Source organism: Pristis pectinata, chromosome 4 (assembly GCF_009764475.1).
Source record: "Pristis pectinata isolate sPriPec2 chromosome 4, sPriPec2.1.pri, whole genome shotgun sequence".
In the NCBI taxonomy this organism is placed as follows: Eukaryota; Metazoa; Chordata; class Chondrichthyes; order Rhinopristiformes; family Pristidae; genus Pristis; species Pristis pectinata.
In genome coordinates, this window is record NC_067408.1 from 32817444 (window position 1) to 32838158 (window position 20715).

Below are 20715 nucleotides of genomic sequence, written 5' to 3' on the forward strand. Positions count from 1 at the left end.
GAGTGAATCCCATCAAATATGATCCAATGTGATCCTTCTTAGGATAAGGACTAATCCAGTGCATATGCCTATAAATGTTGGTATATTTTTCAGGCTTTCAGTCAACATCTGGCCTCTCTGACAGGTTTGTTAAAGACACCAGCTTAACTTCGAATGATAAAGAAACCTCATAGTAACTGTTTGAACCTTTAAACTCCCAGGTAAACAAAAACAAATGCCATAGCAGTGGACTTGAATCTAAGGAATTAATCAGTGGATCGCCCGTCACCCTGGACCCTCCCCTGCGCAGCTCCCATTCCAGCTTGAACCGCACCTATCCTATTGCCCCTAGCTACTCCTCTCCCCACCCCAATTCCCATCCCACTGACCTCTGCCCAACCCAATATCGCTCCACAAAATCCCCATTCCTCAACTCACTTCCTTATCGAACATCTCCTTCTCCCACCCCAGCCAATCCATTCTCCGTTCCCGACCCCCTAACTCTGCAGTTTTGCGGTTGTATCCAGACATCGTTCTCCAGTTTAAGGAAACGCAGAGCGACCGTGTTCTGCGAACCTCTGCTCAGCCAAGCATCGAAAGAAATCGAAATTGTTCTCGATTCCAGATAGGGTGAGTGTGTGCGCGCTTTGGGTCTTATCTGAAGTATCTTCAATCAGTTCCGGAACTCGTGTGTACGTGTAATTGATCGGAAACAGCGGCACTCGGAGAGTAGCCGGGGTCGGGTAGCAGGTTGAAGGCGCGCTTTGTTAGCGAGGTGAGTGCAGGCTCCGCCGACTCAGTGCTGGATGCAAACCTATTGCTTGCAAATCAAAACTTTAACATTCTGATTATTTCGTACCGCAATTGGAAAGTGAAAATGTTTAAAGACTTTGCAGCGATGTTGTACAGTATATGCACTTCAAGGAGTGAGTGCTGGCATGTGCTCTTCCCCCTCCCCCACATTCCGGCTTGTGCCCTCTTCCTTTCCGACCCGAAACACCGACTGTTTATTTCCCCCTATGGATTCTGCCTGACCTGCTGAGTTCCTCCAGCACGTTTTGTGTATTGCTTCAGATTCCAGCATCTGCAGAATGTCTTGTGTGCCGTTCATCTCTCTCCTGGACAAAGTTCTGGATGTGATACTCTCTTCTGCATTCACTCACTTCTTCCAAATTACTTCTATGTAATGTGGAGGGAGGTCACTCGCCTCATCGGACGTGTGACGGTTTTTTTTGTGGCTTGATTACTTAGCCGACCTGAGGAAAACCTTAGGTTGTGCTTCCAGCGTCTAATAATGTGCTTTGCTGCAGTTACATAATTTTGCCAAAGTAAAAGCTGCATTCTATAAGCGCGCCCTTCTCTCCCCGTCCGGTCTTCTTATATGCGGAAATGTATTTTATAGCTGCTTTGTGAAGTCGTTATTTTTTCGCATGGGTTGTACCAGAGTTGTCTGACAATAGGGGTGCTATCTCTGGTGGGAGGCTTCTTAAGGATGTTTGAGCACATCGAGCCGGTGATTGCTGTGTTCATCTTTTGGGCGCGCATTGAGCATGTTTGCTGGTGATTTGTTGCTGGCTCAGATCCAAGGACTACCCGACAGTGTGAAAATACAAAACCGAGGGTGTGGAGAGAGTGACTGAAGGAGACAGTCGAGTTAATCTGAACTTCAGTTGCAATAAGGGCGAATGGTAACTCACTGAAGTTACTCCCGTACAAACTAAAACTTGACCAGGGTGGAAGGCAGGAGAATGACCAAAGGGGTGATGCAGCAAGGAAACAAAAAACAAGAGGTGAAAATGCAGAATGATTATCAGAAATTACCAAAGAAATTTGGAAAGAATGCTGGAAATTGGAATCAGATGCTGGTCTCCAGCCTATCACAGACATTTCCTTTCTTCTTTACATGCTAAACACCTGACTTTTTTTTGAGATGTGATTGCTGTTGCAAGTTATGAAAAAGGATATGGGTAATTCAGATGTGCAAATATTTAACATGAAGAGGGCTAATTTAAGTTGTACTGGGATGTCTGTGCTGACCATGATGCCAAATTAACTTAATCCCATTTGCCTGCACACAATCTATATCCCTCCATTCCCTGCATGTACATGTGCCTGTCTGGGTGCCTTTTGAATGCCTCTGTCGTGTCTACTTCCACCACCACCCCTGGCAGTGCGTTCTGGGCACCTAACCACTCTCTGTGGAAAAAAACTTGCCCCGCACATCTCCTTTAGACATTCCCCCTCTCACCTTAAAGCTATGCCCTCTGATATTTGACACTCAACATGAAGAATTCTCCCCGTGTCTGCGTGGGTTTCCTCCAGGTGCTCCAGTTTCCTCCCACATTCCAAAGACGTACAGGTTAGGAAGCTGTGGGCATGCTATGCTGGCGCTGGAAGCATGGTGACACTTGTGGGCTGCCCCCAGTTCACTCTACACAAAAGATGTATTTCACTGTGTGTTTCGATGTACATGTGACTAATAAAGATATCTTGGTTTATGTTATTTAAAATCAAAGATGATAAGGCAAAATAGTAAATCAGCTATGGTGAAGGGCTCATAAAGTCAAAGTTGAGTTTATTGTCATATGCAGAGATACATAAAAATTACTTGCAGCAGATTCAGAATCCAGGTTTATGATCACTGATCTATGTCGTGAAATTTGTTATTTTGTGTCAGCAGTACAGTGCAAGACATAAAAATTACTATAAGTTGCTAATAACTAAATAAACAAAATAGTGCAGAAGAGGAACAACAAGGTAGGGTTCATGGACCATTCAGAAATCTGATGGCGGAGGGGAAGAAGCTGTTCCTGAAACATTGAGTGTGGGTCTTCAGGGTCCTGTGCCTCTTCCCTGATGGTAGTAATGAGAAGAGGGCATGTCCCAGAAGGCGAGTGTCCTTAATGATGGATGCCACCTTCTTGAGGCACCACCTCTTGAAGATGTCCTCGGTGGTGGGGAGGATTGTGCCTGTGATGGAGCTGGCTGAGTTGACAATCCTCTGCAACCTCTTTCGATCCTACATATTGGAGTGTCCATACCAGGCAGTGACGCAACCAGTCAGAATGATCTGCACCGTACATCTGTAGAAATTTGCAAGAGTCTTTGGTGACATACCAAATCTCCTCTAAAACTGCAAATGAAGTAGAGCCACTGGCGTACCTTCTTCATGATTGTGTCAATGTGTTGGGCCCAGGATAGATCCTCTGAGATGTTGACACCCAGGAACTTGAAGCTGCTCACCACTGACCCCTCAGTGAGGACTGGTGTGTGTTCACAGGCACATAGCATCATTTAAGCAGCATTCACAAGAAAAACCTAAATTAAACACATTTTTTTAACAAGAAAGAACACAATTAGAACAAAAAAATGTCCATTTTAGTGCAAAGTGATCAAGGTGGTCATAGTGTTGCTAAATTCTATTGATTAGGGTTGTGCCAGTTGGTTCAAGAACTGAATGGTTGAAGGGAAGTAAAGGAGTAAAGGCTGGACGTATTCTCTTTGATTCTATTGCTGCTTCCTTCACTAAGGGGCAACTTACTAACCAATCCGCATGATTTTGGAATATGGGAGGAAACTTGAGCACCCAGAAGAAACCCATGTGGTTCTGAGGAGAACTTGCAGACTCCACACAGGTGGCACCCGAGATCAGGATTCAGTCCAGGACCCTGGATCAGTGAGATTGCAGCACTCACTGCTGCACCATCATGCTGCCACTAATTTGTGATGTCCTCACAAGTATTGGTCATATGATAAATTACTGTCATTGTACAATGGAGAAATTATACAGATATTAATCTTGATTTGTTATGAACTAGAGCTAAATAAACACTTTTTTTGAGCAATTGATTATAAATGATAGATCCTTCTCCTCTCAGTAAATCGATTTATGCATGGATTTTTACGTTATTATACCGAACCCTTCTCAGATTATTTTTGGAAAATATATAACTTGAGTTATTTAGAATACTCTGCTGAAAGGCCTTTTCCCTCCTGAGTGCTCTAAACAGTGGCTCTTCTGTTTTTATTTTATTATCATTGTTACGGACTCAGTGAAAGTCCCTTTAAGATAGAGAGTGTGTGTGTATGTGTGTGTGGGGCGTGCTTACGTCAATAGAAGATAAAGGACGTAATGACGTTGTTGAAGAAGAAGAAGAAGAGAGAGAGAGAAGGGAGAGAGACACCAGCCTGCTTGTTTTCTCTATCGATGGATGAGAAACAATAACTGTGTTTGCTACTGAAATCCATGTATGGAAGTTGGAAGTAATCCGGTGGAGTTCACTTTGTTGCTGACCTGTAGAAGGAAACAGGTATTTGTGTGTGGACGACCACGGTTCGGATGCTTTTCGGGGTGAGGAAGTCACTACCGAGTAAACACTGAAGTGTCGTTTGGGTTCCATCGTGGAACATTTGGATTTCGTATGTACTCTCTCTATGTTTTTCTACATCTACATCTTATCTTCAGACAACGGTGGTTGTTGAAGAAGCCCTTGCTCATGTTTCACCTTATGGCTTGTGGAACTGAACTTTAAGAACCATTCAGGAACTGGGAGTTTTGGACTTTGTCACACACACACACGAAGAGTTTAGTTTTGGGGTTAACGTTCGAGGTTTAACATTCTTGAATTCTAACATACTAACATTTTTTTTAACTTTTATTTTACGTATTATCATAAGTAGTGATTAATAAAATAGTTTTTAACACTGAATCATGCTCAGTGTGTTTCTTTTGTTGCTGGTTCGTGACAAAATTGGGGGCTCGTCCGGGATCTGAACCCGGGACCTCTCGCACCCGAAGCGAGAATCATACCCCTAGACCAAGACTTGATAGACATCAGAAATGACTATGTAAACTGGCTTCAACACCAAGTATATGGAGTAATGCCGGATATGCCGATTACAATTTGTACTTATCCATTTGTATTTGATGCTCAAGCAAAAAACCAAAATGTTAGTATGTTAGAATTCAAGAATGTTAAACCTCGAACGTTAACCCCAAAACTAAACTCTTCGTGTGTGTGTGTGACAAAGTCCAAAACTCCCAGTTCCTGAATGGTTCTTAAAGTTCAGTTCCACAAGCCATAAGGTGAAACATGAGCAAGGGCTTCTTCAACAACCACCGTTGTCTGAAGATAAGATGTAGATGTAGAAAAACATAGAGAGAGTACATACGAAATCCAAATGTTCCACGATGGAACCCAAACGACACTTCAGTGTTTACTCGGTAGTGACTTCCTCACCCCGAAAAGCATCCGAACCGTGGTCGTCCACACACAAATACCTGTTTCCTTCTACAGGTCAGCAACAAAGTGAACTCCACCGGATTACTTCCAACTTCCATACATGGATTTCAGTAGCAAACACAGTTATTGTTTCTCATCCATCGATAGAGAAAACAAGCAGGCTGGTGTCTCTCTCCCTTCTCTCTCTCTCTTCTTCTTCTTCTTCAACAACGTCATTACGTCCTTTATCTTCTATTGACGTAAGCACGCCCCACACACACATACACACACACTCTCTATCTTAAAGGGACTTTCACTGAGTCCGTAACATCATTTATTAAGAGCAAAATGAAATTTTGTTTCATCCATGTTTTCAATCAGTCTGCCTTTATATTGAAGTATGCATCTGAAAATGTGAGTATTGAGTTCAGACCACAGGGGGACACTGTTGTAACATGCCTTGGTTACACAGTCATAAAAGCAGATGTAAGGCAGAGTGAACCAACTCAAATTACAAAATATGCTCAGAATGCTTAGAGGAGCAATCAACAGCTCTCCATCAGAAAAAGTGCCTGCAGGCATACTTGAAATTGCTTTCAGCTTTATAATTAGTTTTAATAATGCTCCTGTGAAATAAATATTTATACTTATTACAAACCTATTGTACACATTAAGAGTTTGAATTACCGAGAAAATATATATTTTGTTAATTTTTTTTAAGAAATGAGTGATTTGACAGGCTAATCTTTTATTGTTGAGGTCTTCTGATATTTCGCAATAATTTTGTGATTATGGTAATTTTCATTTGTAGTATTTTAGATACTTTGTTTTTGATTTGCTTTTCTGGTGTTCTTTAAGTCCAGAAGTTACACCTCATGCACTGTATATCACAGTTCAATAATTTTGCTTAATTTATCTTCAGTTGGGGGATATTTTGCTCAGATCTAGTGAACAACCTGTGTGGTCCCATCAGAAACCACAATTTAAATGGTTTGACCAGGATCCTGATCCAGTGTCAATAAGTGACTAAAAAAAGACAATCTTATATAAGTACATTAAAGGAAAATAAATGCAAGCAATTCCTTCAAATTAAACTATCAAAATTGAAGACAAGGACTCTGCTACAATGCGCATTTGGGAATAATGGCATCAATTAATCTTAATATGGATTATGATTTTGCAATAGTGTTAAATGTCACTAATCTAATTGTTTGTCCAAGTTATATCTCAGCTCATTATATATCACCACTGAAATAGAAATGAAAGAAAATAAGAGGTTGGCCAATTTTCTATCACCCAGTTTACACAACTGGACAAAGTTCAGAATAATCAGAAGAGTGGTTAATATAAGGAAAGGTGTTTAGGATAGAGTAGGATAGGATAGATGAAGGCACAGGAATCATTTAAAATCAATTTATTTTGGGATGGCTACTGTATGGAGGAGTGAATGAGTCAAATGATTTCCCTCATCCTGTGAATTTTTTTAACATTGTAAAATTTTTTTCAATTGATGCATAATAATTTTGTGACTAGTAGCATTTACAATTTCTGTTTCTTTTGCAGATAGTTTTATCACAGATGTTTCCCGATCACATACCACTGCCTCGCGGAAATGCAGCGGTTTTGTCCTCCATACTTGTTATGGTTGCATCTTTCTCCTTTATGTTCTCTTGCAGTAAAGCAAGTATTATTGTGCAGCACATTTTGTTTCATCTTTTCATATTGTTTCTATCGAGATCCATCCAAAAGCTTTGTGAATTTCTGGAAGAGTGCAGACACATCCCTTCTAGGTATTTATAAATTTTAATTAGAAGAGAAGAAATGTTATAGATGTTCACATTGGTTTGACATTAAATTAAATGTCTTTCATCACCATTAGCATCCAATTGTTTGCAGCATATTTCAATTATTTTAGATACTTAGGTGGATTTTCCCTAATTTAAAATGCAAGATACCAAGAATGTAAAACAGATGTAATTACGTCTCTTGTCTTCAGATAAAATTTTATCATTCTATTATTTTCTGAATAAGACTCATGGTTGGCTTTTCAAGTTGCATTTTATATCACTACTGTCATGGCTGCCATTTGATTTGGGTGTTGATCAATGAAAAATACTTAAGAGAAACTAGTTGCATTTTCCTAGATTAACCAAAAATTAAATGAATCCGATCCATCCAAGTAATTTTGTTTTGCAGTAATAACAACTTTTAGACTATCCCACTATTGTACTGATTAAAACAAAAGCAAGTATATGGGTGCTTTGCAGGGCTGTAATTTTAGAGAAAAATGATCAATTTTCCAGTAATGATATCTCAGTGCTGAAAGTTGGATGTTAACATGAAATAATTGCTATACAACTGATAACTAATTCATCAACATTTATGAAACTATTAATATACTAATTACATAGAATAGCATTATATAAACAAATAAAATAATCTGTAATTAAAAAATTGCAAATCAGAGAAAAATTCACATAATTGTTTTTTTCAGTATGGGGGCCACTTGGCCCATCATATTAATGCTGGCTCTGTACAGAGCAATTCAAAACCTGATCTGCTCCTCTTTGTTGTCCCCATAGCTTTGTAATTTCCTGTGCTTTATATAACTATCCACTTTTCCTTTAACACATGCTGTAGTTTCTGCCTCGCACACTCCAGCAACAAAACATTCAGATCCCCAACAATAATAAACCCTTTGGTCTCTCATCATTAACACTCCATTCAAGGGCAATAATCTTTCACTGTTCAAAAGAGAACATAAAATTTCTGCATATTACGAAATAATAACAAAGAAGGAAAGTTTTAGTTTAAGGATTTTAAAAATCCTTTCCACATGATGTTCATTTGTGCAACAATATACAAGTATAAATTGTTCTCAATTGGCTAATTTATTTTGGTTTATTGGGAAAATTAAAATTAGAGTGCAGTATCCTTGTTTTAAAATATGCTTTTGATTTCTTTTTCCCTAAATTACTATAGCATCACTTTCAAACTTGTATTTATCTTATAGATACAAAAACTGCTGGAAGGCTTTTGCTGCATCTGTTAGTTTAAAGGAATGTGGTAGTGGAGCAGTAATTCTTATACTGCTTTGCTGCCTAGCTCATGAGAGTGAAAATGATCATGTAGATAATTGGAGTTCTTTGGGATGGAAAATAAGCTCTACCTGTTTCTGCTATTCATTGCTCAGAATTTTGGGATTTTATGTAAGTATTTATTTTTTTAAAACATTATCTCAGAAAGCCTTGTATGAATTTAGAATTATTTCTGATGCCAATTGTGCCGCTGAATTGCATCTCATGGTTGGTTAAGGCTGAGGTAAATTCAAAGAAAATTGTAGGAATGATATAGTACTGATATCTTAAGCAAAATAATTTGTAATAGGTTAAAATACATTTTTTTGTGCTAATTTTATCTTTAGTACATTTATAGACTTAGTGGAAATCAGTCTGAAACACTGAAATTACCTGTTTAGGAATAAATGGCCTTAATATAGGTGTAAAGGTATATTGACTTTTTAGAATTTGGAATTTGAGCTGAAGTATTCTGAATTGATTAAAAAATTTGCATTATTTGAATTTATTTTTGTTTTACATTTTAATTTTATTTTTCATTGCATTACTTGATATTCTGTGTATTGATGTTGATTATATTTCAGTGGGAACTATTCACATTTTAAGAATTAGTGTATAATGTTTGAAGGATTAGAGAGATACTGCATCATTTTCTTTCAATTCTGAAATCACAAAATTATGTTCAAACTAATGAAGTAGACTGCTGTTGGAAAAGCAAATCTCATTGTAATTGAAGTAATACATGTACAGCTATCACTCTACAGGAACCCACAACAGCTCAAATTTCAGCAATTTGTGAGAAGAATAAGTTTAATGTCGCTCATGGATTAGCTTGGTCTTATTACATTGGTTACTTGAAGTTAATTTTACCTTGTAAGTATTCATTAAACCTTTTTGTATTGAAACAGATACTGCTGGTGACATTAAAATGTATTTATCATCTATTGTTGACTAAGCAACATCAAGTCACTCATTAATTACTCAAACATCTACTGGGTTTGCATATAATCGATAAAACATATTGTTAATCATTAATCAGACTTGTAATACTCCTTGAAGTTGGTGACTGAAGTTTTACCTCTGTATGCTTCCCAACAAGAGAAAGTAGTGGAATCAGCTGTATAAATTACTTAAAGTGAGAAACCAGGATGAAGAGAAGGATATCTGCACTGGTTGACATAAAGTGGAAGGTAATTTAGAAACCATATTGGATGGTTCCATGCTTGGATTTTAAAATATTAACTATTATACACAGGAAAGGTAAAGTCAGGCACTAAGATATAATTAAGCACAGGGAGGAGAAAGAACAAATTTGTAATTTAGGTGTAGCAGGGTTGTTTCAGTATTTACAAAATGTAATTCCAGTACTGTGGTGTTTACAGTATTCACACTAAATTTACAGTATTCACACTTGTACCAATATCCCATTAATAGGAGCCAGGTACTGGATGAATCTCAGCCATAAGTAAAATATTTATAATTAATCTGTTTTTGCATCTATAATATTCATGAAATATAGTACTTACCAATTCAACAGAAAGTCTCTCAGTAATTTTCTCACTGTATTGACTCTTGAACTTCTGTATTTTAATTCTTCCCATTTGCTTTCTCTTCTGCTGCATATTTTACACATGTTTTTGCCCCAATCTCTTCTGCCATAAAGTTACAATTTGATGCTATTTTTGGGGCGCTTTCCTTTGAACTTTCCAATTGCCTCTTTCCCAATACAATTTCTCTGTTTATAACATAACATAATATACATCCATTATATCGGCAGGTCAGGCAGCACCTTTTGGAAAGAAATACAGAGTTAATGTTTTGGATCAATAACATCTCTTTCCCCTACTGGGGGAATTGGGGTTTTGCTCACTAACAGAATACAGGTGACAGGTGGAAGCAGTCAAGGGAAACAAAAGGCAGACAGAGCCAGGTGGGACAGAATGTGAGCTTCATATTTATACTCTGCATTGCATTTAATCATTCAAACCATTTGGTGGCATAGTTAGTAAAGCTAACTTCACAGCTCCAGCGACCTGGGTTCAATCCTGATCTCCAGTGGAGTATGGAATTTGCACATTCTCCCTGTGACCACGTGAGTTTTTCCCTTGTTGATGCACAGGTTTCCTCTCACATTCCAAAAGCATGCTGGGAGGTTAATTGGCTTTTTTAAATTGCTCATAACGACTGGTAGAGTCTGGGAGAGATTGGGAACGTAACAGTTGCGATGGTTAAATGAAATGGTCATAATGTCTACGCCGAAGTCATCAATTCTGACTTTTACTTTAAAATTACTTGTCTAACAATGTTTATTCAATGTTTGTTCTGGGTTTCTGGTTAATTTAACACTCTCTTGTGTTGTATTATCAGCCCTGGAAGGAAGAATAAAGGAGTATCATCGCACCTTTGAAAATTTAGCAGAATTTAGAGGAACCTGGAAGTTGTACATCCTAATTCCATTCAACTGTAAGGTTTATGACAAACTGGAAAAGATGGACAATAGGATCAAATTCCTCGGCAACCTACCAGAGCTTCGCATTGATCGAGCAGGGATAAAAGAAAGAAGTTACAAGAACAGCATTTATTCAGTTTATGATGAAAATCAGATGGTACAAGATGAATTTCTTAATAATTATGAATCAAGTTTTGCATTCAACAAGTGAATTTCTTAAGATATTCCATTAAATATTTTGTCTAGTTCCACATGAACTGCAGGGGGGCTTTGAATGACAAGTTGTGAGGGCTCACCAGTCATCCAGCCTTGGGACACAGTCTATATTGCAAGGGAGGCTGGGGACAGTCTCCTGCTAGGTGGTTGGCTTCTGGCTAATCAGTGATGTTCAGTGTATCACAGGGTCTCTCCAATCACAGCTGACAGGTTCTGCTCTTAAAATTGCCACAACAAGCACCAAGACCCCTGCCATCACCAGCTATCAAAGCTGTCTTTTACATTGAATATTCATGAATGTCTTTCTGCACTCTTAAAGACTAAAATAGCATTGGAAGTTTTTCAATTATTCATTATTTTGAATTAAATTATTAAAATACACTTGCACTCAATTGTAAACAATCAATTTAAGTAATTTGAATTAAATGAAATAATAAAAAAAACCTTTCACTTGCTATTCTCCCAGTCCAAACTTGCCTTTGCTGTCCTGCTGGATTGCAGTTAACCAGAGCAGAAGCCAGGACTTAAGCCTGAGCTCAGGAGTTCTGAGCTAATCTGAGCAGATCTGCTGGTTTTTAAGGGGAAGATCACAGTTACATTTATTATTTTTGATTAAATGCATTTAAAAGTGGTTTCAGATGAATAAACATATACAGCTGCTTAAATAATTGTATAAATCACTTATTCATTATGCTTATATACAGCAATTTATTTAATCTTTGCTCCTTCAGTTTGCCTGCAACATTAATGCTCCATCCTGCTCTATCTTAGTGTCATCTCTGTATCCTTGAATATGCCACACCTCTGCGGTCCCTGTTTGAAATGTCCAATGATGCCACTGCAGCTTTGAGCAAGGAGCAGCGTTTGGAGCAGGCCAAGCTTTTCTATGTCACCTTGGACAATATACTGAACAACTCTCAAGAATGTGCAGGACTCTACAAATTAATTCCATATGATGGTATGTTACCAGTACTTGTTTGTACTCATGGTTTCATAGTAATTAAAATAAGATATCTTTATTAGTCACATGTACATCAAAACACACAGTGAAATGCATCTTTGCATAGAGTGTTTTGCCTCTCAGAAATACACGAGACCAGAGTTCAATTCACACCATGGCAGTTGTGGAATTTAAATTCAGTTAATAATCTGGAATTTGAATAAAACAAACTGCTCTATTAATGGTGAAGACTAATATATTGGATTGTCATGAAAAAATACATCTGGTTCATTGTTGCTCTTCAGGAGGGGAAATCTGCCATCCTTACCTGGCATGGTGTATATGTGACTCCAGATCCAGAGCAATGCCCTCTGGAATGGTGCAACAAGTCACAGAGTAATACAGCACAGAACCAGGCCCTACGGCCAAACTCATCCATGCCAACCATGGTGCCCACCAAGCTAGTCCCATTTGCCCCATATATCCCTCTAAACATTTCCTATCCATGTACTTATCTAAATGATTTTTAAATGTCGTTATTGTACCTGCCTCAACCACTTCTGCTGGCAGCTCGTTCAATATAGGCACCACCCTCTGTGTGAAGGAATTGCTTCTCAGGTCCCTTTTAAATCTTTCACCTCTCACCTTCAACCTATGCCCTCTGGTTTTTAGTTCCCCTTCCCAGGGAAGAAGACCATGTGCATTCACCCTATCTATACCCCTCATGATTTTATACACCTCTAAAAGGTCACCCTTCAATCTCCTACGTTCCAAGGATTAAAGTCCTAGTCTGCCCAGCCTCTCCCTATAACTCAGGCCCTCGAGTCCTGGCAGCATCACATCATAATAGTTTTTATTTTCGAAAGAGAAAATTTGAAGGGACCAACTGACTTCAAACAAGGCACCAAATTTCAATGCAAAATTGCCACTCCCAGACTAATTGATCCTGTAAAGTCCTGGGATTGGCATATAAATTGGGAGAGCTGTCCCACAGACTAAGCAATGGCCTTATGTAGTTTTATTCAAAGAATCATAACATAGAGACCATGTGGCTGACTCCTGCATCACAGAGGTTGGGTACATCCTGTCCCATTGCCAGGACAGACTAACTAGTGGTGTGATAACATGATATACAGGCAGGAAACATTAACCCTGGGAGTCCAGACCCCATGAATTTTCAGAGCATCGTGTCAAATGTGGGCGTGGGAATTGTTTCCTGAATTCCACCTGCAGAATCTTCTTGGCTCTTGGATCAGTGCTTTTCCATGTTGAATAAGAGTTAAAGGTAATAAGGATACAGAATTTTATCTGTATTGGTCACTTCAGTGTCCATTGTCAGAGTTCTGTCAGATTGGGTGTGTGGCATGTAGTGAGTGCACCAACACAGAGGATAAAATCTATCTAATTTCATCATTATTGATCTGCTTGCAGCATATGTGTATGTCCATGCTGCCTTTGATGGAACTGACACTGCACAATCCTTGTGGAGACAGAGTCCAGTCTTCATGCAGTCATCACCTTCCATTGGGTTGTGTGGCCACGCAGTCATTTTGTAGATGGTACTTCATCCGTGGTGCACCAGTGGTGGAGGGAGTAAATGTTCAAGGTTATGGATGAGGTTCCAATCAAGCACACTGGTTCTTATTGACTGACACTGAGCTCCCTGAGTGTTATTGGAATTGCACTCATCCTGTTATGCTCATGATTTGTGCCTTGTAGATGGAAAGGCTTTGGGAGTGTCAGATGAGTCACTCACTGCAGGATAGCTAGCTTCTGACCACCTCTTCTAGCCACAGTAATGACGGTGATGAGTGATTCTCCTTATCTCTCAAGCCTGAGTAATGGTAATACCATAGATTTGTATCCAACCCTAACCCATTTTTATTCTTCCCACATTTTCATCAGCCTCCCCCAGATTCTACAACTGACCTACACATGAGGGGGCACTTACAGTGGCCAATTAACCTACCGAACCGCACATTTTTGGGATGTGGGAGAAAACACATGCAGTCACAGGGAGAAGCTGGAAACTACACAGACTGCACCGGCGGTTGGGATTGAACCTGGGTGATTGGAGTGGAGCGGCAGCAACTCTGCTCGCTGTGCCACTGAATTGTCTGCACTTCTCACCTTGAATGCAGATCATATTGAAATGTACAAAACTCTTATGGGGTTTCACCTAGCTGGGAGGTCCATGAGCAGAGGGTCACAGTCTCAGAATAGAAGGTCACCTATTCAGGACAGAGATGAGAAGAGATTTCTACATCAGAGGTTGGATTTCTCTATCCAACATGGCTTTGAAAGCCCATTCACTCAGCAGATTTTAAGACAGATCGATAGAGTTTTAGATGTTGGGGGACTCGAGATGTGGGTTAATGTTAATTAGAAACCACGTGTTTCTAATATCAGGGGTTTACAGACGTATTTACAGTATGGTATGACTCTTCAAGATTCAACTCCCATTTGCCCCTCCCTCTTGGCTCCCTTGCCCTTTGCTCATCCTCTGGGAGAGTACTGAGATTGAGGGCTGGGTACTATACCTGTGACCTGATAGTCAGGGTTTCCCCTGCTCGGCCACATAATTCCAGCACTCAGTGTGCACTCGAAGTAGGAATGAACAATGCCTGTACCTATAACGTTGCATTCACGCAACCTGTGACAGAGATGAGGGAAGGTGGAGGGAGCTGAATGGAAGGGGACAGAGGAAAAGTGTGTAGATGAGAATACATGCATTTGTGGCCAGTTCCTTGTGTATGTGTGCGTGCGTGCACAAGCATGCAGCTACAATATGACTAAGTGAATAATCACATACAAGTGTTTGCTAAATCTGTGCAGCAGAGTCTGGTCTCTTGTCATCTTGGACCTCCTGTCCTTGAATCAATTCCTTGCTCTGTCAGGACTCTGGTATCTGGTATGCAACAGCCACCCTAGTTAAAATAATTTGTGCTTGGGTATCTTCCATTGCTTGGAAATGGAAGTATATAATTCTTAACCATAAGAGATTGCCTAAGAAGAGGATATGGTACTGCTGTGTAAATACTGGAAACCGCTATAAGCTTAAGGTTAAGTCACTAATTACCATTAATGTACTCCATCTGCAGTTTCTGAACTCTTGTTGATTTCTCTGGTGGCAGACTTTTAAAGCCTGGAAGTGTGTGGTTCTTTTAACAGACAGGGTAAGCCTTTGAAAACTCCCATGTTTAGCCTACAAGCCAGTAAATCAACTGCTGGTTAATCAGGAGTTGACTATAATTGCTTCCTGCTGATTTGAAGTCAATACCTACCATCCTCACTCTGTTTCCTGCTTATTTCCTCGCTAGCTCAATAATTTGCCTTCAGTTCCATGAATGTTGGCTAACACCCTGCTCAGAGGCAATTTAACAAATGCCTTCTGGAAGTCCACATAAGTAACATCGAGACACGTTCCTCTCCTTTAGTCAGCTCTGCAAGAATTTAAGTAGTTTGCCAGTAATCATTTATCTTGCACAAATCCATGCCAGTTCTGAAAATATTCAAGGTATTCAGCCATTCAGTCCATGATTCATCTGTAACAATTTTCCCGGCAATAGATGTTTGCAAACTGATCTATAATTCCTGGGATTTCCTTCCTTAGTTTAAATCTCATCTTGCTTAAATGTTTCCACCTGCAAAACTGCTGAGTGTGATAGCTGATAACAGTGCAGTGTTTAAATCAGTTCATTGGGCTTGAATTGATAGAGGAACCAGCAAGGTAACTCCCTAATCAATGAGCAAAAAGAAAGGATGTATTTTCTTTAGTAGAATAATCCAAAACCAGGAGCAATGTAGATCTAAAGTTAAACAGTACCTGGATGTGTACTGAAGAGCTTGACCTACAGGGCTACAGTGCTACAAGGTAGAATTAGGCTGTGTAGCTATTTTTTTGATCAGGCATTTACATACATCTTGCATATTGTAAATCTTCTCTGATTCTAATGAAAATGGAAAATAGTAAAAGGGTTGAGAAGGGGATCAAATTAAAGTTGAATTTAATGTCAAATGGGTACAGAGAGATGCAAAAAAAGATTGAATTGAATTAGTTTTAAAAACAGCCTAATAAACTTAATATCTGAAGCAAAGAGAAACTGCATTTATATTTGTTACTTTTTAATACTGAGGGATTTCTTGGGCATCATTAACACTTATCACTTTGGGGGGAAAAAATGGGTACATGTGTTTGTGGCACTCATCACTTTGGGGGGAAAAAATGGGTAAATGATTCTAGCTTGAAACATCTGTGACAGATTTGCATCTGCTTCTAATGGCTTGAATGTGTGCCTGCAGGGCTTCCTGACCCTCAGTGGTTAATGGAACATCTCTTCCACTTTCCACCTCCTTCACAAGGCCATTCCCCAAAAATTCAACAGATTCATGCACAATGGTGTTACAGATATCATCGGTATAAGTGCAAAGTGATTTGATGTAACTAGAAGCCAGTACTAATGCAAAATGCTTGAAAGGATAGTTATGTGACTTTTCACGGAATAAAGAATATTAGCTGCTGAAAAAATCAATGGCCCGTTGATATTTTGATTTATTTTATATTTTTTAGTTAATGAATATCCATGATTTGTATTTCAGATGATTTGGAGGATAGAAAAATGAATTCTCATTTCTTATCTACAAAGATCCTGGACAATATGGTGCAGGAGAGAACAGAATACATTGTACCAGAAGAAAACACTTGGGATGAAACATTAAACGACCCAATGGTTAGTGACCAAGCATTAATGATCAGCGAGTCCAATGATCCACAACCTTTACAAAGCAGAGGTTATTAAATATTGTACCTTTTCACTTTGTATGTTTTCTGTAATTATCATTGGCACTTTGTTTTAATAGCTGATCACAGAATTCAGTGGAAGCAAAACCTCACATGCTTCTGTTAGAATTTAAAAAATGTTTATCCTCTTGCTGACTACGAAAATGGCAAACCAAATACAAATTAAACAGGTTCAACCACATTTCTTCATAACTTCCAGGAACCTTATTCTTCCTAGTATATTGAGGAACTTTCTCAGTGCTTTAATTGCTTATTTTATGAATAAAGAATCCTGTAGACAGACAGTTCATGCATGGTAATGTGAAAAAAGTAGATATACTTTATCATAAATTACAATAATAAAGCTTTTCCAACTTGTGCAAGTCAATGGAACTTTATGCTTAAATAATATCCTCAAATCATGCTGTCTAATTATTTGCTAGATTTTTTTTTGTTCAGCTTTCATTATGTTCCAAAACTAGGGGTCATAACTGCAAGGTAGACAATAATAAATCCAGTGAGGTATTTGGGTATTCAGAGAAATTTATTTATTTGGATGTGTAGAACTCCTTGCCACAGGGTGGTTGAGGAGAATAATATTGCATGTAAGAGGAAGCTACTTAAAAAGAAGAAGAAGAAAGAAGTAGAAGGTTGTGATGATACAGTGACATGAAGCAGGGTAAGCAGAAGTACATGTGAGGGAGCACAAACAGATGGGCCAAATTACTTTTTTATGCTGTTATTTCTATAATGTATCATTGCTGCAATATCTACTATTTTTTATTCTTCTGCAATATATGGGCATCACTGGCATGACCACCATTTGTTGTCTATCTTTAATTGCTCCCAAGGATATAGCAATATATTCTGTATACTCCCACAGTGCTGTTAGAGTGTAGGATTTTGACCTAATTACAATGAAGGCACAGCAGTTTATTTCTAAGTCAGGATTTAGAAGGGAACTCACAGGTAGTGTTCCCAAGTATCTTAATCCTGTTGTGAGGTGCTGTAGATGTCTTAGTGAGTTGATGAGTCCATCTTGTAGATTGAAACTGTTGTAACAGTGCATCAGTAGTGAATGGAGTGAATGTTTAGGGTTGTGTATCAAGCACTAATCAACTAGGAAGTATTAACCTATTTTGCTTCTTAAGATTTGTCTGAATTGTACTCGTGTTGGAAAATGGAGAATCTTCAATTTGCAGATGGTATAAAAGTTTTGGGCTGTCAGAGGATACAGGACATCCAGGCTTCGACCTACTTTTGTTCTATATATGTGGTCTCTCCAATTAAATTTCTGGTCAAAAATGATACCCAGGGAGTTAATAATGGGATTTTGGTATCTATAATGTCATTGAACATTAAATGTTGATAGTTCGACTCTTGTTGCAGGTAGTCATTAAGTCATACAGCACAGTAACAGGCCCTTTGGCCCACCATGTCTGTGTTGACCATCAATTACCCATATGCACTAATCCTATTTACCAGTACTTGGTCAACAGCCTTCTATGCCTTGGGGAAATCAAGTGCTTGTCTAGAATTATCTTTTTCACCCCTCTGGGTGAAAAGTTTCTTCCTCATACCCCTCTAAACCTCTTCTCCCTAATTCTAAACCTATGTTGCCTTGTTTTTGACACCTTTATTATAGGGAAAAGTTTCCTTCTATCTACTCTGTTAGATCTGTCCCTCGTGATTTTGTATACCTCTATCAAATTCTTTCTCAGCCTCCTCTGCTGTATAGAAAACAGACCCAGCCTCTGAAGCCTTTCCTCAGCTAAAATGCTTTATCTCAGGCAACATCCTTGAAAGTCCCTTTTGCAGTCTCTGCAGTGTAGTGACCAGAACTGCATATGATACTCACTCCAATTGTGGCCTTTTAATATATTTTAAATATTTTATAAATCTGTACCATAACCTCCCTACTCTTATATTCAATGCCCTGAAGTTGGTATCCATATGTCTTCATCCCTTCTCCCCCTCCTCTTTGCCTGTCTATGCTGCCAGTTTCAGGGATCCTTGGACTTGAATGCCAAGATCGTTCTGTTCCTCAATAGTCCCTAGGATTCTCAGCCATCCATTGTGTGTATGTTCTATCCTTATTAGGCCTTTCAAAGTGCATTGCCTCACACTGATCCAGGATTAAGTTCCATTTGCCATTGCTCTTCCCACTTTAAGTCATTGCCAGGTATGTGTTGAATAATATTACTTCAACATTTATAAGTGCATACATTGAATCATATAGCACAGAAATAGGCCCTTTGGCCAACCAAGTTTGTGCCAACCATCAAGTACCCATTTACACCAATCCTAAACTAATTCCATTTTATTCTCCCTACATTCCCATCGATCCTATCAAGTTTCAATAACTCACCAATCTGCACACCTTTGGGCAGTGGGAAGAAACTGGAGCACCCGGGAGAAATCCATGTGGTCACATGAAGAACATGCAAACTTCACACAGACAGAACCTGAGGTCCGGATCGAACCTGGGTCACTGGAATTGTGAGGCAGTGGCTGCACTTGCCATGCCATTTTACTGCCCTGGGATGTTGTTCAGGTCTTCTTCCCTCTTCAGCATCAGTATCAGTGTGTTTATAGGTTTCCTTCTACACACTAACACTAAATCTTTTTCTTCATTCACAAAAAAAGGTCTGGCATTACATTATCACATTCAACCTTGACCGCCTGTATGTGACAAGGATCAGTTCTTTAATAAATTGAAGTCAGCATAACATAATCTATTCTAACTATTCGTCTGACTTGCTTTGCTCCTTTAATGTTCCAACATTTGTAACATCAAATGATCCTCCTTGATTTATTTTTTGATAATGAAGGGCAGTTACATATCATAAATATCATGTGCCTCCTTATGAATATGAAATGTCCTCAGGAGTACTGGGGAAACTAATGCACTATCTATTATTTAAATAATGTAGAATATTACATTTTTTATAGCTTTCAACCATCATTTTGAATAACCAATCCAAATTCTACTTACCTCGCTTTAAACAAAATGCTATTGATTTATGGAGACACAGAGATTGCAGATGCTTTAATCTGGAGCACGAACCACACTGCTAGAGGAACTTAGAAGGTCAGTCAGCATCCGTAGAGGTAGAGGGATGATAGACATTTTGGCTTGAGACCCTTTTGTATCACGACCTGGTGCAGGGTCTTGACCCGAAACGTCGACCATCCCTCTCCCTCCACAGGTGCTGTTTGACCTGCTGAGTTCCTCCAGCAGTTTGTTTTTTGCTATTGATTTATATTTGGACCAGAACGATTTAACTATTTTTGGTATGTTTGATAATTAGCCTTTTGTGTCTAGTTTTAATAATTGAATATGTAATTGAAAATGAAGGGTTACTAATCTGTAACAGACATGCTACAGAACTTGCTAGTATGAGAAATGTAATTTACTTTAGTTGTCCTTTATATTTATGCATCATTTTTATTGGCTGGTTATGTACCACATATAAATCAAGGCTTTAATAATAAGTTTATTTTATTATAGGTCTGTATATTTAAAACTATTTCAATGGCTATCTTCTAAATTAGTAAATCATCTCTTAAAAGTTCAGTGGTCTCAATTTCCACTATTGTATAACACCAGAGTATATCTAAAATGTATTTCAAATCTTGATGGTTTGTTTTTAATTCATGAGACTTTTAGTGCTTGATCACATTTCAAAACTGTGTTTTATGAAAAAATGTTTCAGAAAAAAAGTACTACTTTGGTTATATAAAGTGTTTTGGGCTATTCTGTGGCATCACATCAAAGATGACATATTAACATAAGTCTTTGTTTTGGATTGACAATATAAGATGCTGCATCAAAATAAACTACTTATTTATGTTCTTCAGCACTGATGCAAAAAAAATACCAAAGACAGAGGTAAGCCAAGGAACAGAGCAGATAAAGATTGATAATTCCTCTGTCTGGAAGTTATTTTGCTAACCTACCTTAAGTAGGCTCCAACATTTAATAACCTCATATAGTATTTGAATCTTCTGTTACTTTATGATTTATTTACATCATTGTTACTGTGAAACAG

General features: G+C 38.5%; 1 protein-coding gene and 1 long non-coding RNA gene across 6 annotated transcripts in view; one reads left to right on the forward strand and one right to left on the reverse strand.

Moving 5' to 3' along the window:
- Positions 1-295: 295 nt before the first annotated feature.
- sting1 (stimulator of interferon response cGAMP interactor 1) lies at positions 296-20066 on the forward strand. 2 transcript variants are annotated; one of them, XM_052015043.1, is made up of 7 exons: positions 296-754; positions 6765-6991; positions 8215-8410; positions 9043-9151; positions 10646-10884; positions 11715-11901; positions 16483-20066. In XM_052015043.1, the coding sequence occupies exons 2-7, from the start codon at positions 6780-6782 to the stop codon at positions 16680-16682; spliced, it is 1143 nt and encodes a 380-aa protein (XP_051871003.1). In that variant the 5' UTR covers positions 296-754; positions 6765-6779; the 3' UTR covers positions 16683-20066. The 2 variants fall into 2 exon arrangements, with proteins under 2 accessions (XP_051871003.1, XP_051871002.1); XM_052015042.1 differs by having other exon boundaries at positions 296-609.
- The window catches only part of LOC127569956 (uncharacterized), a 136123-nt gene continuing 117945 nt past the window's right edge, over positions 2538-20715 (reverse strand). For 3 of the 4 annotated variants that reach the window (XR_007956273.1, XR_007956271.1, XR_007956272.1), the window contains 3 exons: positions 9805-10067; positions 6799-6962; positions 2538-3297 (listed from right to left, as the gene is read on the reverse strand). This is a non-coding gene — a long non-coding RNA (uncharacterized LOC127569956). The remainder of the gene's footprint in view (positions 3298-6798; positions 6963-9804; positions 10068-20715) is intronic. The other variant, XR_007956274.1, reaches the window with a different exon arrangement.

What these genes read in the sequence shown, in the direction of transcription:
- sting1 (XM_052015043.1), top strand. Translation starts at nt 6,780, where the DNA reads ATGTTTCCCGATCACATACCACTGCCTCGCGGAAATGCAGCGGTTTTG. An exon ending in TGCAGACACATCCCTTCTAG is followed by an intron (nt 6,992 to 8,214) that starts GTATTTATAAAT and finishes TTTATCTTATAG; the next exon opens with ATACAAAAACTGCTGGAAGG. An exon ending in TCAGAATTTTGGGATTTTAT is followed by an intron (nt 8,411 to 9,042) that starts GTAAGTATTTAT and finishes ATCACTCTACAG; the next exon opens with GAACCCACAACAGCTCAAAT.